This window comes from Myotis nattereri (assembly GCF_964212035.1).
Source record: "Myotis nattereri genome assembly, chromosome: X".
Taxonomy (NCBI): domain Eukaryota; kingdom Metazoa; phylum Chordata; class Mammalia; order Chiroptera; family Vespertilionidae; genus Myotis; species Myotis nattereri.
In genome coordinates this window covers 142,354,724-142,380,272 of record NC_138078.1, presented here as the reverse complement: position 1 = coordinate 142,380,272, position 25,549 = coordinate 142,354,724, and the positions used below count along the sequence as shown (strand labels likewise).

Below are 25,549 nucleotides of genomic sequence, written 5' to 3'. Positions count from 1 at the left end.
GAGCCTCACAGCCTGTGCGGGTGCCCGCCCAGCTACCCTCCCGGTGGACAGCTGGCCGCTGGGGGTCCCTGTCGTTGGGCCTGAGAGTGGGTCAGGGGCCTCTGAGCCGGTCCCCCGGCAGTCCCGCCTGGCCCCGCCTGCCCTGCCCCCGCGAACCCCAACTCAGACCCTGGAGGAGGCGGGATGGATGGGCCTTGCTCCTTCAGCACCAGTTCCCACCCGGGCACTGTGACTTAGTGCGGTTCCCCAGCATGGGGGAAGGGTAGCTGCCGGCCCCTCTGCCTCTGCCCGCACGCACACCGCCCTGTCTCACACGTCAGGCTGGGACGGGCGGGGTCCAGGCGCTCAGGAGGGACCAGCAAGTTGGACACAAGCAGAAAAGGAGCCGCAGCACCACCTCTGGTCAATACCTAGTACCTCTGCCCTCTGTTGGCTCAGTTCCTCCTGAGCGCTGGGCAGGCTTGTGGGAAACAGACACCTGCAAAGGGCACTCATTGGCTGGGATTCTGGCCAATGGCGCAGGGCCTGTTTGTGCGCATGCGCTCTGGGCCTTCAAGTGGTGGTACCCACTAGGGGGCGAGGCTTCCAGACAACCCCTCTTCCCCTGAGAGGTGAGCGGCTCTCAGAAGTCCCAAGGAGAGGCTCAGGGGCCATGGAGGATGACGACGGTGTCCCAGGCCGCGGGGCCGAAGATGGGGAAGGACAGGCCATTCCGGGTGACCCTGGCATCCCAGATGGCCCTGGAGGCCACGAGGGCCCCGGGAGAGGCGGCAGCGGGGAGGCCGGTGCTGTCACCAGGGAAGCGCCACAGGTCGCCCGGGCCCTCGACGCACCTGGGCCAAACGCAGATGCCGAGCCATTGCCCATGGCCAGAAGGCCAAGACCAGACATTTTCCAGTTGTATCCTATTTGAGGAGGGGCCGGGTGGTCAGGGGGACGGACCTAGGCCAGACACTGGGTCGGGAGGAGGGGTCAGCCTGGGTAGGGAGGGAAGAGGGCCGGGGCCGGCCGGGGGTGGGGGTGCGGGGGGCTGAGGGGATGGGTAATGGCGGACAGTGGAGATGGTGGGGGAGGCGGCCTGAGGGACCAGGAAGGAGGGACCATGCGTGAGGGGACTAAGACGGGGGAGAGTGGCCTGAGCGGAAGCAGCAAAGTCTGGATGGGATGGTGCCTTAACTGACTCTCCTCTAGCGTCCTCCTGGTGCCCTTCAGGTCATCCTTGGAGGCAGAGATAGCCTATCATTTTCTGGGCCTTCCTTTCCAACCTCACCCTAGGACTGTTCGCCAGGAGGTCACAGTGTCTGGCAGGCTTCTTGCTATGTTAGTTCTAAAGAGGGTCATGGTGGGGACTGGAGGTGGGGCGGGCAGGTGGCTAGGGTGGGTCTCCCGAGGGTCTTGATAACATTGAATTGGAGATTCCCCCAAAAGTCAGATCTAGCCCTGGCCAGTGAGGCTTAGTGGTTAGAGCCTGGGCAGGCACCCTGGAGGGTGGAATGTCCTATTCCCTGTTAAGGGCACCTACCTGGGTTGCAGGTTCAATACCTGCCCCCCAGTCAGTTCATGGCCAGTGTGTGAGAGAAGCAACTGATCCACGTGTTTCTCCTCTCACATTTGTATTTCTCTCACTCCCACTCTCTCTCTTTCCCCCCTCTCTCTTGTCTCTCTTCCTTCCACCTCCCTTCCACTCTCTCTCTCTAAAAGAATAATAAATAGAAAGTCAGTTCTAGGGAGATACTCATGGTGAACTGGGCCTGTCGCCACCTGAGGGGACAGAGAGAGCTCGGTGCCGATTTATCATATTGTATTTGATTTTCTTTTTCCCTCATTTAGCCGGCTGACTGCTGGAAACACTGACCAACTGGCAACTTCCATCTCTGCCTGTCTCCGTGATCTTTCCCTGATGATTCACGCCATGCAGCACATTTTGCCCTCATTTTTTTTTTGTTAACCCCAGTACTATAAGTGGGGACTAAGATTTAAGTCCCTATTGGTGCATGCTTCCTTGAGACATGTACCCTAGAGTTGCCAAATCATCATGGGGGCCTAATTGTTTACTTGTACTTGCCCTTCGGTACTCTCAATTCTATTGTTTCCCCATTTCTAGAGGCGGAGGTTCTAAGCTGTTGGTTACAGCAGAAAATAAAAGCGAGCTGCTGCTCTTTTCTGAGTGTGTTTTGTTACCACAGCCCCCACATTCATTTGACTTTGTCCCTGGTTTGGAACTGAGGTGTGCAATTCAGTTACTCTGGTCAGTGGGGAACAATTTAGGAAATGGAGGAAAATGAAAATGAATTGTGTCATGCCATTCAGCATGAACAGCTGTCAGTATTTTGGAACATTTTCTTGGATTTATGGATGCATTTACAAATTGGATGCCCGAAAATCACATGCAATGTGTACTGGTAAATTTTTCAAGTTCAGGGTTACATTTTTCTGAACTACTTGTATTTAATATATGTTCTCTCCCTCTTTCTAAGAAAAACTTGAAATACATGTCACTGGATGCATAAAAGAAGTACAATCATGTAATTGCTTAACATTTAGTGTTTTTCCGGTTTGGCTCAGTGGATAGAGCGCCGGCCTGCGGACTGAAGGGTCCCGGGTTCGATTCTGGTCAAGGGCATGTACCTGGGTTGCGGGCATATCTCCAGTGGGGGATGTGCAGGAGGCAGCTGATCGATGTTTCTCTCTCATCGATGTTTCTAACTCTCTATCTCTCTCCCTTCCTCTCTGTAAAAAATCAATAAAATATATTTTTTAAAACATTTAGTGTTTCTGTTTTCCTTCTGGTATAAATAATAATGCAATGCAGTCCTTCACTGTGATTGTGCATGGATGGTTATTTCCTCAAGATACATTCCAAAGGCATAATGACTGAGTTAAATTTTTACGTTTATTTTTAAGGCTGTTAATCTATAGTACACAATTGCTATCCAAAAAGTGTGCCCTCTACCCTAGCTGGTTTGGCTCAGTGGATAGAACATCTGCCTGCAGACTGAAGGGTCCTGGGTTCGATTCTGGTCAAGGGCACATGCCTGGGTTGCAGGCTCGATCCCCAGTATGGGGTGTGCAGGAGGCAGCTGATCAATGATTCTCTCTCATTGATGTTTCTATCTCTCCCTCTCCTTTCCTCTCTAAAATCAATAAAAATATATTTTAAAAAATAATAAATTAATAAATAAAATAAAAACCAAAAGTGTGCCTTCCCACCAGAATTCTAGTTTGCCCACCTTCTGATACCAATAGGCCAGCGGACACAGGGTTACTTCTCAGCTGAGGGGCCCTGGCACCTCCATCCCCACCCCTACCCCCACTTTCCACCCCCCACCCTTGAGCAGCAAGACTTTGCTTCTAGGAAGAAGGACAGCCCATGAGGGCTGTGCCAGCAGAGGGCAGAGCAACTGGGAGTTGTCCTAAGGTGGTGCTCACACTCCTGTGGCCCTTGTGTCAAACTGGTCCCTCGTGAGCACCTGGGCTGGACTGGCCCAAGCCTGGGGCCTGGAGACATGGCAGCATGTGTACCGGGCTCCTGGCAATCACAGAGCAGATGCAGTGGGTCTGGCAGCTACCTCCCTCCCCCAGGTTGGGAGGCACCATGGAGTGTAGACAGAGAAGTGCAGAATGGTGTGGAAGGAGCAAGGCCCATCCATCCTGGGCTGGAGGATGCTGAGGGGGAGGCAAGGCCCAGGAATGACTCCTGTTGTAACTGAAAAACGCACGTTCTGCTCTGTGGGCTCACCAGAACTTGCCAGGCTTGTGCTGGTGCAAAAGGAAAGAGGTTTTATTCAGGTGCCAGCCCTGGAAGAATGGTGGACTCGGGTCTCAAAGACAACCCCCCTTCTTTCTCAAACCCAGTTCTTAATAGAGATAGCGAGGGGAGAACTTTTTTCTATCCAATTATCTTGCTAGCTTTTGGGGTGTTTGGGACAAATGCATTGCTCCTTCTAGCCTTTGGGTGCTTGGGCCCTATCCACTTATAAATTCTGGCTTCTGGCGCTTGTCCATGCATCTTTTGGCATGCTGGGTGTAAGAACCACCCCCTTGCCATCTTGGCCAATGTGGGAGACTCCCCAGTGCTCCTTCAAGGCACGCATGTCCCACCCTCAGGAAGCCTGAGGTTGCTGCTGTACGCAACGTCCACACATGCAGGACAAGCCCGTTAGAGTCCCTGGGGAACCCCTGCATCTTGGGCGCCCACATGCTCTGAGCAGCCCCTGTGCAGCTGCCCCTCCATAGTGGCCAGCCGGGCCTGCGCTCCGACTGAGAGCTGCCTAAGGTAACTCTGCTGGTAATACCCTCAGGGCTGGGTCCTGCACAGGCTTTGCAGACTCTGGCCACATGTGGAGCCCTGGGAGGACAGGCTGGGACTGGCCCAGAGGCACCTGACTCACTCCCAGAACTCGATGACAGGGACTGGCAGTTAGCAAGCTGGTCACCCGTGAGGGTAGCTGGGCTGCACCAGCTCAGGCTTTGAGGCTCACCACAAGCTGGGGGCAGGGCAGGCTGGGCAGGAAACAGTCTCGTGCCCAGAGGCCTCAAGAGGGGTTTCTGGGAAGTGGCACAGGACCTGAAGGGTTGAACAATTTCTCCCGCTAGAGGGCAGAGCTTCGGAGGGAGCCTCATTCCCTCTGCCATTAAGCTGCCTCTCAGAAGTCAAAAGGCTGAGGAACCATGCAGGCTGGAGACCAAGGTGCAGGCGGTGTGGCGGAAGATGCTGAAGGCCAGGGCAATCCAGATGGCCCTGGAGACCAAGAGGGACCCGGTACAGGCAGCATGGGAGAGGCTGGTGCTGAAGGCGGAGGAGCTCCAGTCATGAGGGCACTCGACCCTCCCGGGCTGGGCGGAGGTGCCTTGCCAGGGCCCAGTTCACATGCTGGGTCCACAACCAGAAGGCCAGGAAGACAACAGCTCAATTAGTATCCTTTTTTGAGGAGTGGCTGGGAGAGGCAATGGGATGGGGAAGAGGGGGTCAGCCTGGGGGTACTGAGGGGAGAGGGGAGCCCCCGGTGGCTGAGGGGATGGGCCAGTGATGGGCAGTTGAGATGGTGGGGGGAGGTGGTCTGAGGGACCAGGAAGGAGGGAAGGGCGGGGGAGGGAGGGCTTAAGAGGGGTGACAGTGACCTGAAGGGAAATAGGACAAGTGTGGATTGCATGGTGCCTTAACTAAACCTCCACTAGCTTCCTCCTGGTGCCTTTCCCATCACCCATGGAGGCAGTGAGGGCTGTCCAGGCCCTGGCCCGCCATTCCCAACCCCTCCCCAGGGCGGTTCGGAAGGAGCTTATCGTATCTAACAATCTTCTAATTATGGAAGTTCTAAAAAGGGCCAACTGCCGAAACCGGTTTGGCTCAGTGGATAGAGCGTCGGCCTGCGGACTGAAAGGTCCCAGGTTCGATTCCGGTCAAGGGCATGTACCTGGGTTGCGGGCACATCCCCGGTGGGGGATGTGCAGGAGGCGGCTGGTCGATGTTTCTCTCTCATCGATGTTTCTGACTCTCTATCTCTCTCTCTTCCTCTCTGTAAAAAATCAATAGAATATATTAAAAAAAAATTAAAAAATAATAATAAAAAAAAGGGCCAAGTGGGGAGTGGTGGCAGGTGGTTAGCGTGGTTCTGCGGAGGGTCAATCTAATAGTGAATTGGAGACACCCCCCCCCCAAAACAAAACAAGTCAGGAGGTCCTCCTGGTGTACTGGGCCTGTCACCACCAGAGGGGCCAGAGAGCTAGATGCAGAGTTATCACATAACTTGATTTTCTTTCCCCCTCATTCAGCCGACTGAGTGCTGAAGACCCTGAACAAATGGGACTTTCTCTCTGCTCCTGTCTCCGTGAGCTTGGCCTATTGGTTCTGAACACGCAGCGCATTTCGCGCTCATGTCTGAAAAGGGGCTGGGACTAAGCTAGAGGCCCTCCCTAGGTAGTGCATGCTTCCCTGAGGCATGGAACCCTACAGAAGCTGCCACTTCATTATGTGGGCCTAATTGTTTGCTTGTACTGCCCCTTTGTTACTTTCAATTCCATTGTTTCGCTGTTGCTGGAAGAGGGTTTCTAGATTGTGTGTTACAGCAGAAAATAAAAGTGAATTGCTACTCTCCTCTGAGTACATTTTCAGTTACCCAATCCTCCATATTTACTTGCCTTTGTCCCTGGGTTGGAGCAGAGATGTGGAATTCAGCTTTTCTAATCAGTTGAAGACACTTCAGGAAATGGAAGAAAATGCAAATGATTTGTCATGCCATTGTGCATTAACAGCTGCCAGTATGTGGGAATATTTTCTTAGTTTTATAGTTGCTTTATATATTACATGCACAAAAATAGCATACAATTCAGTCAAACGTCATTTCTCCACCATCTCCCATCTTCAAAAATTAGGTTCTCAACCAAGCTGTTCACAGAAAAATGCCTAGATTGTGGAACCAATCTTCAGTTTTTGAACTGACAATCCTTTCAAGCTGATACGTCAGCGTGACAAAGCATCTCTCAGGCAAAAAACAGTGGAAAGAATGCTTTTGTTGCTGGCTCAATCAACATCAAGGATAAGCACAATTTTAAAACATAAGGAGGCCATCAAGAGTGCCAATGTTGCTAAGGGTGTGAAAGAAACTGATCACAGCCCTAGCCAGTTTGGCTCAATGGGTAGAGCGTCAGCCTGTGGGACCAAGGGTCCCAGGTTCGATTCTGGTCAAGGGCACGAACCTCGAATACAGGCTTCTCCCTGGTCCAGGCCCTGGTTTGGGTTCCTTCAGGAAGCAACCAATTGATGTGTTTCTTTCACATCGGTATTTCTCTCTGTCTTTCCTCTCTCTTCCACTCTCTCTAAAAATCAATGGGAAAATATCCTCTGGTGAAGATTTTAATAAAAAACTGATCACAGGCAATGGAAGAGGTAGGAAAACTGTTGTTGATTTGGATAAAGGAAAAGCAGTAAGCCAGTGACAGCATTTGGGAGGCAGTGATAACTGAACAAGAAAAGATGCTGCATGCTGACCTGAAAGACATCCCTGGACCAAATGCTAAAAGTGATTCCTTTAAGGCTAGTAGGGGTGGTTCGATAAACTTAAGAAAAGAAGTGTTTATTTACACCTTAAACAGTACATTAGACATGCACTGTATATATGAAAAGTTACAACAGAATCATTTGGGGGTCTGGAATGGATTGATTCAATTTACATTATATTTGATTGGGGGGAAAATGATTCGGTTTTCGAACAAATCACTTCTCCAACAGCCCTCCAGAATGAATTAAGTTAGAGGTTCCACCATATATAATTTTTGCAAGATCAGGATTAAATTCTTTCTGAACTATTTTCATTTAACATATGAGTTTTCCTCTAAGAAAAAACTTTAAACACATATCATTGGATGCATAAAAGAAGTACAATAATTTAATTGTAAAACATTTAATCTTTCTGTTTTCCCTCTGCTTATAAATAACTAGAGGCCTGGTGCATGAAATTCGTGCACAGGTGCGATCCCTAGGCCTGGCTGGCGATCAAAGCATGAGCGTCTGGTGTGGAAGGGCAAGTCCTAGCCGACCTCTGGGCCCTGGGCAGCACCTGGGCCCCTGGGCCCCCACCTGCCTGAGTCATGGCGCCCGAGTCCCCATGCAGAGATGCGGTGAGCACAGCTAGACGACATGGGCCAGGGTGCAGCATGGGCCTCTGGGCCACCCAGTAGCGCCACACAGAAGCCGGGCGGGCAGCGTGTTCTCTCCCGGCCAGCCTCACAGACCAGCTCCTGTGGGCTGCGGCCTGGCTCACCTGAAAGAGGCCGCGCGGGTGCAGGATGAGCTCCTTGTGGGTGCCTAGCACCTGAGCATGGGGGCTTCCCCAGCATTCGAGCCCTGGCGTCCTGGAGTAGAGTGGCAGGGGGAGTGAGAGCGAGCTCAGCGGATACCCCGCATTCGCATCACACCTCTGTCCCAGTCACCCCAACCCCCAGGTATCCGGCAAGAGGTCGCAGCCCTCTGCCCGGGCTCCAATGGAGGTTGGTTGCTACCACCCACCCCAGTTCCTCATCCGAGCCCAGGGCCTGCTGGCCACTGGTCACTGTCGACAGGGCGATCGGTCGGGGCTGGGCCCCTCCACCCAGCTCCCTCAGTGCCTGGGAGCCAGGCAGCGGCCCTGCCCCCTGCCACTGCTGCTGGTCGCCGTCTGCAGGGCAATCAGCTCTCCACTTGCACCTGCCTTGGCCTGGTGCTACCCACTCACCTGCTCCACCATCCCACTGCAGTCCCACTCTCATCGGGCCAGCAGTGCCTCCACTGCCGCCTGCTGCTAGCACCGCATCGCCAACACCCGCCATGTTCCAGCTGCTCCCTGGTGGTCAGTGCACATCATAGAGAGTGGTTGAACTCCTGGTTGAACAATTTGCATATTAGGCTTTTATTACATAGGATGATTCATTGGAATTATTCTATATGATTTTGCGTGAATGGTTATTTCCTCAAGATAGATTCCAAAAGGTAGAATTACTGAGTTAAAAATTTGTTCCTATTTATTTTTTCAGGCTGTTAGTCTGCAGTACGCAATTGCTATCCAGAAAGTGAACCCTCCCACCAGAATTCTAGTTTGCCCATGATTATTTCTTACCATTAGTCCTGATTCCTGCCAAAATTAAAAACAAAAACAACAAACTTAGTTTGCATGGGAAGATAAAACAACCCAGTACTGGAATTAGAATTTTGTCCTTACTAAGATTTCAAAGAAGTAAAGAAAAGTGTTGAGAGGATTAGTTACACATTTTGGGGGAGGAGTTAGCTCTCTCTGATATACCTTGTTTTCAACAAATTTGCCTCCCTAACCCGGTATGACCTCATCTATAATAATAAAAGCATAATATGCTAATTAGACCAGACGTCCTTCTAGACGACCTTCTGGACAAAGTCGGGCTGTGAGGGAAGCCTGGGTCCTGGGTGCAAGAGGGAAACCAGTGACAGCAGCCAGGGGAAGGAAGGTCTACTCTTGCATGAATTTTCTACGTTGGGCCTCTAGTCTTAAATAATTACATCCGCAAACACCCAATTTCAAAATAAGATCTTATTAACAGGCACCGGGGATTAGGACTTCAACATATCCTTTTTGGAAGACACAATATAACCCATAAGAATCCTCCATTATTTCCCATTTCACTCAGAGCACAAGCCCTTAGTATGACCTCTGAGGTCTTACAGCAACTGGCCCGTCAATTCTCTGACCCCTATCCTGCCACTCTCTTCTTCACTCACACTGCTCCAGCTCACTGGTCTACTCCCTCTCCCCACCACCTTCTAGCCTTTGTTCCAATTTCACTCGCACAATGAAGTCTACCCAACCACCCCATTTAAAATTGAAAACCACTCATCCCAGTACTCCTTATCTTTTCCCCCGCTTTATTTCATACCATAAGACTCCCCACCTGCTCACACACTACATAATTCAGTTATTGTTTTTTTAATATATTTGTATGGATTTCAGAGAGGAAATGAAGAGGGGAGAGAGAGAAAAAGAAATATAAATGATGAGAGAGAATCATTGATCAGCTACCTCAAGCATGCCCCACATTGGGGATCTAGTCAGCAAACCGGGCATGTGGCCTGACTGGGAATTGAACTGTGACCTCCCGGTTCATAGGTTGATGCTCAACCACTGAGCCACACCAGCCTAGCTGTAATTATTTGTTTTGTTTCTTGACTGTCGCTCCCCATTAGTATATAACTTCTATGGAAGCCTGGAACAGTGTCTAGCAATAATGTTTCTTAAATTATTGATTAAAGTTAATAAAGAAAATATTCTTGTGGCCAAAGAGTAGGGTAGAACTTAAATGTTATTTAAAATTAGTAAGGGAGAAAAAAACCCAAGATGGCAGCATAGGTAAACACCGGAGATTGCTGCTTAGCACAACCACTTCAAGAATACAACTAAAAGATGGAACGGACATCATCCAGAACCACAGGAAGGCTGGCTGAGTGGAAATTCTACAACTAGAAGGAAAGAGAAAAGCATACCGAGACTCAGAGGAGCTGCGGTGCGGAAGTACAGAGGTACAGAGGTGCACATGGAGAGGGCTGGCGGCTGAGGACACGGTTGTCTTTTTCAATCAGTAGGGAGTCTCAAGCTCTGAGTTCCAGTTCCAGGTGAGTCTTTGGGGAACCTGACTCATACGGGAGAAATTGGACTGTCTGGTATCGGTCGGAACTTGAGGGCAGCTTTCTCTCGGAAGTGCTTGCATCGATTGCCAGGACACTGAGAAGCAGAGCCTCTGAGAGCAGCCATAGCTGCTTTCTCCACCCTGTTGATCCCCTGGAACCCCCACCCCGCCCAAGCTTTGCACCGGCTTTTGCATATGAAAGGCCTGGCCCTTTGCAATCTGAAAATTACCTAACAAAATTGTAGTTGGCCCAAGGCCCCAGAAAACTTGCATTGCTTCACAGCTGAGCTCCTGCTGGGTAGCCTCAGGCAGAGGCTAGATTAGCACCTCCTTAGAGATCCAGGAGCCAGTGTGCCAAGTGGTCAGAGTGGCACCATCCAGATTGCAGCTCCTTGGATCCATAAAGGACACACTAAGGGGGCAGACTGAGTGAGCACCAAAGCCCCACTGAAGCAAGTTTTGCCCCAGAAGGGTGTTTCCAGCACACAAGTTCTCCCACTGCAGACACAGCTGATTCTCATAGCCAACTGGCCTGGAGGTCAATTCCTCCCATTGATACCTACAACAATCAAGGCTTAACTAGGACAAGACTGTTCACAAAGCCCACAAGGGGGTGCACCAAGAGTGTCCACCTCAGGTAATTGGGGAGGCTGAGCCACTGGGCCCTATAGGACACCTAACACAGAAAGCCACTCTATCAACACAGGGAAGAATAAAAAAAGCGGAGACAAAGAAACAGGACACAAATGACAGAAATGGAGGAAAGCAAACTACTGGATATGGAGTTCAAAACCACACTTTTAAGGTTTTTCAAGAACTTTCTAGAAACTGCCAATAAATTTAGTAAGACCCTCAAAAAGTCTGGTGAGACCACCGATAAATGTAGTGAGACCCTCAAGAAATCTAGTGAGACCCTCGAGGTTATGAAAAAGGACCAACTAGAAATTAAGCATACACTGACTGAAATAAAGGATATGCAGAGTTCCAACAGCAGACTACAGGATCGCAAGAATCAAGTCAAAGATTTTAAATACGAAGAAACAAAAAACACTCAACTGGAAAAGCAAAATGAAAAAAGAATCCAAAAATAGGAAGATAGTGTAAGGAGCCTCTGGGACAGCTTCAAGCATACCAACATCTGAATTATAGGGGTAGCAGAAGAAGAGAGAGAGCAAGATATTGAAAACCTATTTGAAGAAATAATGACAGAAAACTTCCCCCACCTGGTGAAAGAAATAGACTCACAAGTCCAGGAAGCGCAGAGAACCCCAAACAAAAGGAATCCAAAGAGGACCACACCAAGACACATCATAATTAAAATGCCAAGAGCAAAAGACAAAGAGAGAATCTTAAAAGCAGCAAGAGAAAGACAGTCAGTTACCTACAAAGGAGTACCCATGCGACTGTCAGCTGATTTCTCAACAGAAACTTTGCAGGCCAGAAGGGAGTGGCAAGAAATATTCAAAGTGATGAATGCCAAGAACCTACAACCAAGATTACTTTACTCAGCAAAGCTATCATTCAGAATTGAAGGTCAGATAAAGAGCTTCACAGATAAGAGAAAGCTAAAAGAGTTCATCACCACCAAACCAGTATTATATGAAATGCTGAAAGGTATCCTTTAAGAGGAGGAAGAAGAGGAAAAAGGTAAAGACACAAATTATGAACAACAAATACACATCTATCAACAAGTGAATCTAAAAATCAAGTGAATAAATAATCTGATGAACAGAATAAACTTGTGATTATAATAGAATCAAGGGCATAGAAAGGGAGTGGACTGACTATTCTTGGGGGGAAAGGGGTGTGGGGGATGCGGGAAGAGACTGGACAGAAATCGTGCACCTATGGATGAGGACAGTGGGGCGGTGAGGGTGAGGGTGAGGGCGGAGAGTGGGTTGGGAACCGGGAGGAGGGGAGCTATGGGGGCGGGGGGAGAGAAACAACTGTAATAAACTGAACAATAAAGATTTAATTAAAAAATAAAATAAAATTAGTAATGGAGCCCTGGCCAGTTTGGCTCAGTGGATAGTGTCGGCCTGCAGACTGAAGGGTCCAAGGTTTGATTCCCGTCAAAGGCACATGCCCAGTTGCAGGCCTGGTCCCCGTAGGGGGCGTGCTGGAGGCAGCTGATCAATGATCATCTCTCATCATTGATGTTTCTTTCTCTCCCTTTCCTTTCCACTTTGAAATCAATAAATATATACATTAAAAAATAATAAAAAATAAAATTAATAAGGGAAGAATATCAAGAATATATTTTTAAAACAACCTCCTGGTCATCAAGAAGATAACGGCAATCCTAGTTTTGTAACGGGGCAAAGGATATGAATGGTCTAGTTACAGAAGAAGAAACCCCCAAAGATCCCAAGGATATGGTGCAGTGGAGATGGCCACAGTCCTAGCAGAGGGCACCCTGACACAACTGTGTCAAATAGTCTGCCCATCCGGAAAACCCGGCAACTGTGCCCTTGGGAAGCTGTCACCTACCCCCTTAAGGAGTTTATATGAGGATGTTCATCACAGCATTCTTTGTGGAGGTGGCAGACGGGGCCACCTAGGTGTCCAACTGACTTTCTCTTCTGCCCTTGGTTCAGACCATTGGGTGTGTCAGGCCACAGGCACTGAATGTTCCCCATCTCCACCGAAAGCTTTTCCAGGGAGGCTCAGAGCTGACCAGGGTCGTCTGTAGTCCATTTGCTAAAGGTGGGGGATAAAAATCACGTTAAAGGTGATGACTCCCTTACACCCAGCGCACACCCCCTCTCCTGAGACCTGACACTCGAGTGTCTCCTTGTATGCACGACGCGGCCCCTCTCTGCCTAACACTGGCTCTTAGGCCCTGAGCACTTGCCCCCACTCCATCTCGGCTCCTTCTACAGCTGACACAGCCCGCGTGCTGCCCTTCACGGTGAACATCTTTTGAACCGCCTGCAGGTGGTGTTGGTCATCTGTGGCCATGGACCTGCCGGCCATCTCTGCCTCCAGGAGGCAGCTGAAAGCACAGTGAGCTTGCTGGGGAAGACGTGGTTAAGGCGCCATCCGCAGCTGAATTTTCCAGTGCCTCGGGCTTCCTTATACCGCAGAGGCTGGCCTTCACCCCAGGCTCCCGCTCAAGTTGATTACCAACAACTCCCCACAACAGCCAGGGCCACACCTGGGATAATTTTGATAGCTGTGTTCACTTCGCTCTATTTGTACACATGGTCAAACTTCCAGGCCAGGATAAAATTCCCATATTCCCATTATTCATCACCATGGGACCTGCCTTGTTGATGGCCATTTGAAGTTCAACCATGCCCCCAAACTCAGCTCACTGGGACGTGAGTCATTGGGATGACCTCGATGGGGAATCACTTGCACCCCTGATCCACAAGGTTCTTTGAACCTTTCCTGAAACTGGCATCACAATAAAGCACTGGTATAGCCCACCACAATCTTCTCCTGGGTCAGGCAGCCTCCACCGCCTTTGATGAGATTGAGATCAGCATCTGCTTCATCAGCACCATCGAGGGCAAGGGCGAGGGCGATCTGTGGGTGTTGGTCCAGGTCACTGAGAGTTAAGCCAGACTGCAGGATGAGCTGATGGACCTGGAAGGAGGTGGGAACACAGACAAGGTTCACATTCCCTTGTGTCATTCTCTCGGCTATTTGCTGCACAGCGTGGGCAACTGTAGAACCACTTCCAATCCCCAGTACTTGGTTATTCCTCATGAGATTCTCCTTCTTTGAGAGGCCTACAAGTTTCTTGGCCTCCTTACCATTGGTGCTTGTTCTGCCTGAGCCGCCTCGAATCGCAGACAACTCACACCGGGGTGGGCCGAGGACCAGCCCTGGGTGCTAGAGTGGCAGGGCTAGGACCAGCCTGTAGATGGTGCTCAGAATGGTGCCCCTTTACATAATCCTCTTAGAAGTCCCAATGTTTGATCTCACATGTAGTTCACTCGCACTCTGCAGCTCAGTTGGCCAGGGTGAAGGTATGCCTAAGTCCAAGGTCAAAACTGTCTCTCTGAACCTTAACAACAGCTCTGCTTGGTCCATTAACATGGTTGTCTGGGTCAGTACAAATTCCCTGCTCAGCTTAGCAGTGATGACGAACCTATGACACGCGTGTCAGAGGTGACACGCGAACTCATTTTTGGGGTCGATTTTTCTTTCTTAAATGGCATTTAAACATTTAAACATATAAAATAAATATCAAAAATATACATTTTTGTTTTACTATGGTTGAAAATATCAAAAAATTTCTATATGTGACACAGCACCAGAGTTAAGTTAGGGTTTTTCAAAATGCTGACACGCCGAGCTCAAAAGATTCGCCATCACTGGCCTAGGGAATCAGATGAACAGAGAATCTATGTGGGCAATCAAGCATTAAAGCAGCTTATGGCTCAGACAGAGAAAAGTGGTTAAAGAGGAGGCAGGGAGGGAGTGTCCAGAATTAATGACCCCTTTTATGGTGCACTTGATACCAAATGTGGCACTTTCCCAATGAAATGCTTGTTACCTTGTCTACGGGAATATTCTTTCGGGCTCTTTACAGCATTCAATCATTCCACAAACTCTCTGACTACTTATGATTTATCAAGCACTCTTCTAAGCACTGGAAAAAAAGAGATAAGAAAGTCCATGCCCTCGGGAACCAGCAGTCGGAAAACTGGATACCCGACACATAAATAAATGCATGCAAAAGAGGGTTATGCGCTATTAAAAAAGCAAACCTGAAATTAGAGGGCTTTCGGGCAAAGAAACCATATTGGAGGCCAGGACAGATGACATAATTTTCAGAGCCCAGTACAAAATGAAAATGCTGAGCCCCTAAGTTAAAAATCATTATGAATCTCAAAACAGCAGCAATAAAGAGTTCATTCAGAATCACTCCTGGGCTTTTCCTGCACCAAGGATCACTGTTATGAGACTGAGTATCATGGCAACCCGGTATGCAGACACTTGGGTGATTCTTTGTGTCTCAATCCTATTTCTACATCCCCTGAAACCAGCAGAATACTTGTCCATATTTCCTGGAACAGCTCCTCAGGATTCACAGACAAGTGATTCCAAGGCAGCTTATTCTGTATCTAGACTGTTAGCTAGCCGAGATCAGTCTTCAGTGATGTGGTAAGAGGCGAGTTCAGTTGAGTTCAGCCAGATATCCTGAGTTTCTGAAAATGCACGCCTTGGTCCACTGGTGACCAAGAGCAGCAAATGTTCTTGAACATGACAAGAGCTCTAATAAGAGCGAGGAGTACTTAATTAAAGAAGTAATTAGACACATTTGTAATACCTTAACTAATAATAATAATAATAATAATAATAATAATAATAGAAGTAATTAGCTTTGTACATAGGACGCTTAGAGTTTGAAAGAGAATACTTATTTGATGGTTTGTGGGGAGAATGCAATGCTCCCTCTCCTCTTATCCCACCCTAGAAAAGGGTGTGTTTGAACTGAGTGAAAGTAAAGGACATAAGGGGGCTGTGGCATGAATGATAAAACTATTTCAATGAGCAGCTCTTTATTCTCAGTGACCAGAGGGCAGAATGTAAGACGCTCATAGAATGTAGACCAGGGCCAAGGCTGGCAAAGTGGGTTGGAGGCCCTGAAGAGGTGGCTACACTCTCATCTGTGGAAAGGGCTGCAGAGTCTCCTAAAACTTGGACAATTGCTAGAAAACTGCCTTTTCCAGCCCAGGAGTTCTACAGGGGAATATAAGATGCCCCGCTGCAGAAAAACCACACCTTAAGCTCCAAACAGCCGATCAGTGATTCTCTCTCATCGTTGATGTTTCTGTCTCTCTCTCCCTCTCACTTCCTCTCTGAAATAAATGCACCTCTTCATCGCTCTGGGAGGAGCAGAGTGTTTCCTCCTGGCCGTGATGGCCTACGACCGCTTCGTGGCCATCTGCACGCCCCTGCGCTACACACTCATCGTCACCAGGGTCCTCTGTCTGCAGATGCTGGCTCTGGCATGCGTCAGCGGCTTTGCACTCTCGCTCACTCTTACCACCCTGATATTCCTCTTGCCCTTCTGTCAGTCCCATGAGATCAATCATTTCTTCTGTGACATCCCTGCTGTGCTGTTCCTGGCCTGCTCAGACACACGAGCCAATGAGATTGCCGTCTTCGTGGTCTGCACGCTCATCCTGTTGATTCCCTTCTTACTGATACTGCTCTCCTACGGATTCATTATCACCGCCATCCTCAGCATCCACTCAGCCCAGGGCAGGAGCAAAGCCTTCTCCACCTGTGCCGGGCACCTGCTGGTCTCTCTTCTGCACTACGGCTGTGCAATATTCATCTACATTCGCCCCAAGTCATGCTACACCCCAGAACAGGACAAGATAGTCTCTTTTACCTACACCAATGTAACTCCCACGTTCTACCCCATGGAACAAGGAAGTCAATGGTGCCCTCAGGCTTTAACTGGTTTGGCTCAGTGGATAGAGCATTGGCCTGCGGATTGAAAGGTCCCAGATTCGATTCCTGTCAAGGGCATGTACCTTCGTTGCAGGCATATCCCCATTAGGGGGTGTGTATAAAGCAGCTGATTGATGTTTCTAACTCTCTATCCCAGCCGTGGGCAAACTATGGCCCCCGGGCCGGATCCGGCCCATTTGAAATGAATAAAACTAAAAAAAAAAAAAGACCGTACCCTTTTGTGTAATGATGTTTACTTTGAATTTATATTAGTTCACACAAACACTCCATCCATGCTTTTGTTCCGGCCCTCCGGTCCAGTTTAAGAACCCATTGTGGCCCTTGAGTCAAAAAGTTTGCCCACCCCTGCTCTATCCCTCTCTCTTTGTCTCTGTAAAAAATCAATAAAGTATAATTTTTAAAAAAGGTGCCCTCATGAGACTCCTAGGGAGCTATAACTAGATGAGGCGGCAGCCTAAAGCCAGGTGAAGGGCAAAGTAGACTGACTCCACCAGGACTAATCTGACCCCTGACAAGAACCCACTGGGTCATCTCACTGCACACCTTGTGGCTCCACTTCTCCCTTTGAGGGCTGATCCCTGGTTCTGCATGCACCTGAACTTTACCACACTCTTTCCTATGCTCAGAGAGATGGAACAAATCCTAATCCTGAGGCTTTCCAAAACGCAGCCATTCAAGGGGTGTTTTGTTGTCCCTTTGTGGACAATTACATTCATTATCTGGGACATGGTCAGAGGCATGGCCACCAACAGGAAGAAAGTCATGAGCTGACCCAAAGTAAACATTAAGGCACCACTTCTCTGGACAAAGAGTTAGCAAGGATAAAATAGAAGAATTTCCCAAGCCTAAACTAGGCAAAGTGAAGGCGTGGAAAGGCAGAGCCTCCCAGAAATTTAATCTTGCATCACCACAAAACAACCTAGCGATCACTTGAGATACAACAGTGCAAAGCAAACAGCAGCAGCCCTGGGGGCCTGTGACCTGCTCTGCCCCATCAGCTCACCATTCTCACGAAGGCATTTCACTCACTGTCCACCCCAGTCCAGCCTCTGGGCCAGGTGACCCTCCTCCTTGCGTTGCTTAAAGGGCCACTTGCTCCTGGTAGGCAGTGCAGACTGCCCTTCCTCCCCCCTGCCCTGCCCTGCTGGGGGAGGTGCCCCTCCACCGTGGCCACAAGTGCTTACTCATCGCCCAGCACTGAAATGAATTGTCCCTGCCTGGCCTGGGGGCACCTGCAGGCAAGAGGTGTGATTACTCTCTGTTACCAGAGACCTGGCACCTAACAGGCACTCAGTACGCAGTAACCAAACTGTGAGCCCCATGGCTTCGGCTTACCTTCCCACCCCGGCTGCTAGTGAATGAAAGCCTTCACACCTGCTGAGCCGAGGCCACTGTGTTCAGGGACTCCTGTCAGACGGAAAGATCTCAAGAGAGTGTTTGCTGACCCCACTCCCACCCACAGGCTGGGCTCTGTGCCATGGACCCTGAATTTTCCTCCATCATGGCACTGAGCAAGCAAGAATTGTTGATGGAATAAATGAATGAATGATTGGGCACCTTGTGTGTAACAGGCACTGGGCATAGCACTGGGGCTACAGAAGAGCAACACAGACCCTGCCCTCAAGGAGCTCACAAATTAGCCTGGGGGATTGGGCACCGAAACAACTTTATTTCACACAATCGTTACCAGCTCTTCAGAGGAAGGAGTGACTTGTCCCAACCCCAAACCTAGGAACACCCACATTCTGCTAAAAGGGTCAGGAATGGGGCGACTGGGTCCTTGATGACCCTTCATTGGACAAGTAAACCAGCATGATGACCCTCTCCCTGTAGACTTCACAATCAGTCAATACATGTCTTTATAGTTTAAGCCCCAAAAGCATTCCTTACTGACACAGAAAAACCCAATGAGCATCAGCTATTTCCAACCTTGCCTTTCTCCTCAATTTGTAGCTCCTCCTACCCACCTCATGATGCGTAGGCGATGACCCCATCTTCTACACCAAAGAGGCCCCAGGGCCACCAGAGGGGCACTCCTCAATGGCAGTGGCAGATCTGGGTGGACAGGAACCATGTAGATAGATCATTTTTCCCAGTGCCCAGCCCTGCTTGTTTTTTGGTCAGAAGGATCGCCTAGAGCAGTGGTTGGCAAACTGCGGCTTGCGAGCCACATGCGGCTCTTTGGCCCCTTGAGTGTGGCTCTTCCACAAAATACCACATGCAGGCGCGCACATACACTGCGATTGAAACTTCGTGGCCCATGCGCAGAAGTCGGTATTTTGTGGAAGAGCCACACTAAAGGGGCCAAAGAGCCACATGTGGTTCATGAGCCGCAGTTTACTGACCACTGCCCTAGAGCAGCGGTGGCCACCTGGTGATCCTCAGACCACTGGTGGTCTGTGAGGTCCGAAAGGTTGGCGACCAGTGCCCTAGAGGCTCTGCCCAGGAGCTTACACACCAGAAGATTCCTGGTCACAGTCAGGGCTATGGGTGCTGTGCCAAAGTTAGGCTCAGGTTGCTATCAATGGGCAATGCTATTCCCCATCTTCTGGGATTGTGGTGAGGATTCGTGGATAAGCCCGGAAAGCGATGCCTGGGCAGCACCTGGCATACAGGGTGCCGATCAATGGAAACAGGGATTAGCGAGCTGATGGGTACTGGGTCCTTCCATGTTGCCCCCTCACCCTCCGGATGCCCTTCCTTCGGTGCCCTCAGAGCTGGGAGAGGCTGCAGCCTGGAAGGTTTGGGGGGCTGACTCCCTGAGGAGGTCCTGCGGGAAACTTAGATGGCGACTCCAGCTGGATCCCAGGGAAGGTGGTGATCATTGATTCCATATGGCTATGGAGAGAGCGATCAGGAGTGAGGGGGAGACAGACAGCGACCAAAATGGTAGCAGTTTGTTGACCACAATACCCCACTGCAGCCCCATGTGGGCCCTGTGCTGCTGGGCCATCTGATGCCCTTACAAACGGTGCACGGATGCCCATCTATTTGGACAAGGCATCGTGGTTCATGCCAAATATCTTTTTAGATATATTTATTGCATTCCATACAAGTCCTCTTTGCTTCAGAAATGTGAAGGTCTTAACCGCTGTGCAGCCAGAGGGTTTAGGCTAGATCTGGTGCTATCAAGATACAGGCTGGATGTGCTGAACACCTACATCGCTGCGGGTGCATGTGCTGCTTGCTCATGCACACATATGCACCTGTACTTAGAAGGATTAGAGAGAAAAATATTACTTTGTGTCATCTTGATGAAATGCTGATGACATCAAACTTGCAGTTGCCTCTAGAGCAGCGGTTCTCAACCTGTGGGTCGTGATCCCTTTGGCGGTCGAACGACCCTTTCACAGGGGTCGCCCAAGACCATCCTGCATGTCAGATATTTACATGACGATTCATAACAGTAGCAACATGACAGTTATGAAGTAGCAACGAAAATAATTTTATGGTTGGGTCACAACATGAGGAACTATATTTAAAGGGCCAGAAGGTTGAGAACCACTGCTCTAGAGGAATAAGTGTCCATGTCGGATGGGCATTATGTGTGGAGTTTAGGAAGGATTGCTCTTGGGAAGCAGCTCAAAGTCATGAGGACAGCAGGGCTGTGCCACACGGGCCCCACAGTCATTAGGCTGGGTCCCCAGGCTCCGTGACTTCAGGGACTTCACCACAGTCCTCCTACCTGCATCAGGAAAAGGGGCCAAGGGCAAACACCTTCAAAGGAAAGATTGGCCTTCAGTGAATAGAAGAGGATAATTCAAACTTGAGCAAAGTAGTTCACTTGGGAACTAATTAGAAGTTTCTCTGAACAACAATTGCTGAATAACTTAATTTTTCTCTGTTTACAATTGTAATTGATGCCCACTGTCAAAATTAGAAAAAAATTGGGCAAGTTTGGAAAAAAAAATAATTACCCATCATCTCCCTACTAAAGATAACCACAATGAAAATGTTGGTGTACTTCGGGATGGAATGAGGTCATTCATGTTTAGTATTTAGAACAGTGACTGGAACATGGTAATCACTCAATGCATGTTATTGCTTTTTAAAAAAAATCTCATCTAAAAGTTGTTCTTATTAGTTTTAGAGGAGAAAAAGTGACAGAGAAACCTTGATGTGAGAGAGAAACAGGTCGGTTGCCTTCTGACTGGCCTGACCGGGAATCAAACCAACTACCTAGGACAGTGGTTGGCAAACTGCGGCTCGCGAGCCACATGCGGCTCTTTGGCCCCTTGAGTGTGGCTCTCCCACAAAATACCGATTTCTGCGCATGGGCCACGAAATTTCAATCGCACTGTATGTGCGCGCCTGCATGTGGTATTTTGTGGAAGAGCCACACTCAAGGGGCCAAAGAGCCGCATGTGGCTCGCAAGCCGCAGTTTGCCGACCACTGAATGTTTCCACACAGGGAATTGAACCTGTAACCTTTTGATGTATAGGATGACGCTCCAAACACCTGAGGCACCCGGCCGGGGTCATGTTATTGGTTATTATTATTCCCTTGTTAATAAGCTTAGGAAAGCCTTGCCCTGTCCAAAAAGCAAAGTTCATCTAAATTTTCTTCAGGTATTTTCAATTTAATTTTATTGTGTGTCTAACACATAAATACCTACTCATTACAAACCATTCATATCCTATACAAATGAATAGTATAAAAGTGAATGCATTCCTCCACACGTTTACCCCCGTGTCTCAGTGTGATACATTAAAAGCAGCTTCTGACCCCAGTGCTCATTTGTCCCATCCTATTTCATTCATTAAACAGTCACTTGCACCTCAGAAGTGTCCTTCAAAGTATTTGTCCCGTGAGTCTTGGCTGCGTCAGCAGAGAGCTGTGTCCAGGTGCAAACTCCCCTGCACTCCCAGGCCCCCTGTGCACAGGCTGTGTGGAGGCAGGAGAAGGGGGCGTGCAGGGAGCTGGAGGGGAGCGCGGGCACTGGGAACAGAGGTGTCCTCCCCAGCAGTGTGGCCTCAGGGGACATGAGGGACACAGGGGCCCAGATTCTCAGCAGGAACAGGCAGCCTGCAGGCGAGGGTGAGCAGGAAGATTCCAGAGATAAGTAGACAGCACAGGAAGGCGCTCCTTAGCGGGTCAGAGCAGAGCCCTTCACGTGTCACCTGTCCAGCCTGCTTCTCCCTCCTCGGCCCCATGGCAGCGTGACCCAGTTATGCCAATCCCTGGGGGTCCTCCTTGTCACCACACTGTTCGCCCTCCCCACCCAGTCCTTGCTGGATCTGTGGCTCTTACCTGCTAACAGCTACTTCCTGTGTTTCCTCTTGAATCCCTTCACCCACCTGCCCTGCTTGCTGTGTTCCTGTCTGGGATTCTGTCATCCTTTCTCCCCAAGGAGACAGCGCCCTGGGAAAGGCTTTCTGCAGGCTTCCCTCCCTGCTGTACTATTCCCAGTTCCCGGAACAGTGTGGGGCGCGGAGACCCCAGAACAAGTACTTCCCCATGGGAGCAGCTGGATGTGGGGAGGCCTCCCCTGTACCCTCCGTCCCTTCCCCTCTCCCATCCCCCAAACACAAGCAGAGGTGGAGCAGGAGCGGCTTTGTAAAATAACATTTCAATTGTCACATTTCCAGGTTGATTTATTAGTGGGGTTTTTTTTGGTGTTTATTTTTTTAGGAGAAAGGGATGTCCCCTTTGATAAGTCCCATCCCCTCTCACCCCTCAACGTGATCTCAGGGTGTGGGGAAAGTCTTTTGAGAATCTACTCAGCTGTAAGATAGCACGGCCTGTCTTACAAAGCTTTCCCGCCAGGTTTGGGATTAGCTGTGACACAGACATGGCTTAAGTAAAGCTGCTACATGGAATACTTGAGATGTGGGAAGTGCATCAGCCTTAAGCTCAGATAGGGGCCCATTCCCTGACCCCTTCCCTGGCTGGTGCCCACAGTTGTGCCAAGCCAGGGGAGGAGTCCCTGATCCTTGGGAGGGACAGAACACCACATCTACCTACTCTTAACTTGTGGGCAGAAGGAGAGTGTTGGCACAGAAACACCCCTCCAGGCATTGCCCTAGCCCTGCCCACCTCTCTGTACCTTTCCTGGTGACTTGATCCCCTTTACAGACAGATCAGCTGACACAGGGTGTCCTACCAACTGAGGGCTCCTGGCACCTCTGACACCACCAGCCTTCTCCCCATCTCCAGCACACCCACCCTCCCACACCTAGGGGGAGGGAGAGCCCCCAGGAGGGCTGAGCCAGCGGAGGGTAAAGCAGCTGGGTTGTCCCAGGGCTGGTGCTGCGGCTCCTTTTCTGCTTGTGTCCAACTTGCTGGTCCCTCCTGAGAGCCTGGACCCCGCCCGTCCCAGCCTGAGGTCTGAGACAGGGCGGTGTGCGTGCGGGCAGAGGCAGAGGGGCTGGCAGCCACCCTCCCCGGGCTGGCGGGCAGCACTAAGAGGTGCTGAAGGAGCAAGGCCCATCCACCGCCTCCTCCAGCGTCTGAGTTGGGGTTCACGGGGGCAGGGCAGGCAGGGCCAGGCGGGACTCCCGGGGGACCGGCCCAGAGGCCCCTGACCCACTCTCAGGCCCAACGACAGGGACCCCCAGCGGCCAGCTGTTCACCGTGAGGGTAGCTGGGCGGGCACCCGCACAGGCTCTGAGGCTCCCCCGCCAGCCTGTTGCTGGGCAGGCTTCGCGGGATACAGTCACGTGCCCAGGGCACTCATTGGCTGGGTTTCTGGCCAATGGAACAGGGCCTGTTTGCCTGCATGCGCTCTGGGCCTTCAAGTGGGGTCACCGGCTAGGGGGCGGAGCTTCCTGTCAGACCGTTGGCGCCTCAGGGGGAGAGGCTCTCAGAAGTCCCAAAGAGAGGCTGAGGGGCCATGGAGGATGACGACGGTGTCCCAGGCTGCGTGGCCGAAGATGGGGAAGGACAGGCCATTCCGGGTGACCCTGGCATCCCAGATGGCCCTGGAGGCCACGAGGGCCCCGGGAGAGGCGGCAGCGGGGAGGCTGGTGCTGTCGCCATGGAAGTGCCACAGGTCGCCCGGGCCCTCGACGCTCCTGGGCCAAACGCAGATGCCGAGCCATTGCCCATGGCCAGAAGGCCAAGACCAGACATTTTCCAGTTGTATCCTATTTGAGGAGGGGCCGGGTGGTCAGGGGGACGGACCTAGGCCAGACACTGGGTCGGGAGGAGGGGTCAGCCTGGGTAGGGAGGGAAGAGGGGCGGGGCCGGCCGGGGGTGGGGGGGCGGGGGGCTGAGGGGATGGGTAATGGCGGACAGTGGAGATGGTGGGGGAGGCGGCCTGAGGGACCAGGAAGGAGGGACCATACGTGAGGGGACTAAGACGGGGGAGAGTGGCCTGAGTGGAAGCAGCAAAGTCTGGATGGGATGGTGCCTTAACTGACTCTCCTCTAGCTCCGTCCTGGTGCCATTCAGCTCATCCGTGGAGGCAGTGAGAGCGTGCCATTTCCTGGGCCCGCGTACCCAATCTCATGTAGCAGCAGTGGAGCAGGAGCTTATAGTGTCTGACAGTATTCTAACTATGTTAGTTCTAAGGAGGGTCATGGTGGGGGACTGGAGGTGGGGCGGGCAGGTGGCTAGGGTGGGTCTCCCGAGGGTCTTTATAACATTGAATTGGAGATTCTCCCCCCAAAGAAGATCCAGCCATGGCCAGTGAAGCTCAGTGGTTAGTGCCTGGCGAGCACACTGGAGGGTGGAAGGTTCTATCCCCTGTTAAGGGCACCTACCTCGGTTGCAGGTTCAATACCTGCCCCTGCCCCCATCAGTTTATGGGTCAGTGTGTGAGGGAAGCAACTGATGCATGTGTTTCTCCTCTCACATTTATGTTTCTCTCTCTCTCTCTCTCTCTCTCTCTCTCTCTCTCTCTCGAGCGCGCGCGCGCGCTCTCTCCGTCTCTCCCCCCTCTCTCTTCCCCCCTCTCTCTCCCCCCTCCCTCCCACCTTCCACTCTCTTAAAATAAAAGAAAATAAATAAAATAAAATAATAGAATAGAATAAATAAAAGTCAGTTCTAGGGAGGTATTCAGGGTGAACTGGACCTGTCGCCACCTGAAGGGCCAGAGAGAGCTACTTGCATGCCGATTTTTGTATTTTCTTTTTCCCTCATTTAGCCAACTCACTGCTGAAGATCTTGACCAACTGCGAATTTCTATCACCTCCTGTATCCATGAGCTTTGCCTGCTGATCCGGAACATGCGGCTCACTGTGCCCCCATTTTTTTACTTTATCCCCAGGACGATAAGTGGGGGCTAGGACTAACCTAGAGGCCCTCCCTAGGTAGTGCATGCTTCCCTGAGGCATGGAACCCTACAGGAGTTGCCACTTCAGTATGGGGGCCTGATTGTTTGCTTGTACTGGCCCTTTGTTACTTTCAATTCCATTGTTTTGCTGTTGCTGGAAGAGGGGCTCTAGATTGTGCGTTACAGCAGAAAATACAAGTGAACTGCTACTCTTCTCTGAGTGCGGTTTTCTATTACCTGACACCCTCCACATTTACTTGCCTTTGTCTCTGGGTTGGAGCGGAGATGGGCAATTCAGTTACTCTAGTCAGGAGAAGACAATTTAAGAAAAAAAAGAAAATGAAAATGAATTGTGTCCTGCCATTCAGCATTAACAGCTGCTGGTATTTCTGAATATTTTCTTAGCTTTATAATTGCATTTATATATTGGATGCACAAAATAATATACAATGTATAAGTTTTGCAAATTCAGGATTAAATGTTTCCTGAACTATTTATATTTTCTTTTCTTGTGATGAGAACTTTAAAAATATACTCTATTTATTTGCTTGTTTGTTTATTTTATAATTCTTTGTTGTTGTGTTGCATGTCACCCTTTTCCGCCCATTGAACCCCTCCAGCCCACTCCCGCTCCCCACCCCAAGCCCTTACCACCCATTGTGGCCCTGGGCCATGCATATATGCATACAAGGTCCTTGGTTGATTACTTCCCACCACCCACCCTCCTCCATCTTCCCTCCCATATTCCGCACTCTGTTCCATGCCTC

General features: G+C 50.3%; 1 protein-coding gene and 1 pseudogene across 2 annotated transcripts; one reads left to right on the top strand and one right to left on the bottom strand.

The window, feature by feature from the left end:
* Nucleotides 1-643: 643 nt before the first annotated feature.
* On the bottom strand, nt 644-13,842 carry LOC308511919 (ribose-5-phosphate isomerase-like; annotated as a pseudogene). Its single transcript has 5 exons — nt 13,255-13,842; nt 12,989-13,123; nt 7,761-7,851; nt 3,740-3,759; nt 644-833 (listed from the first exon to the last, which is right to left on the bottom strand). The product of its transcript is annotated as a ribose-5-phosphate isomerase-like (transcript).
* Nucleotides 13,843-15,953: 2,111 nt separating this feature from the next.
* LOC308511918 (olfactory receptor 10V1-like) lies at nt 15,954-18,547 on the top strand (the record flags this gene model as incomplete). Its single annotated transcript, XM_081081747.1, has 2 exons — nt 15,954-16,534; nt 18,520-18,547. The coding sequence occupies 2 exons, from the start codon at nt 15,954-15,956 to the stop codon at nt 18,545-18,547; spliced, it is 609 nt and encodes a 202-aa protein (XP_080937873.1).
* Between the last annotated feature and the right edge of the window lie 7,002 nt (nt 18,548-25,549).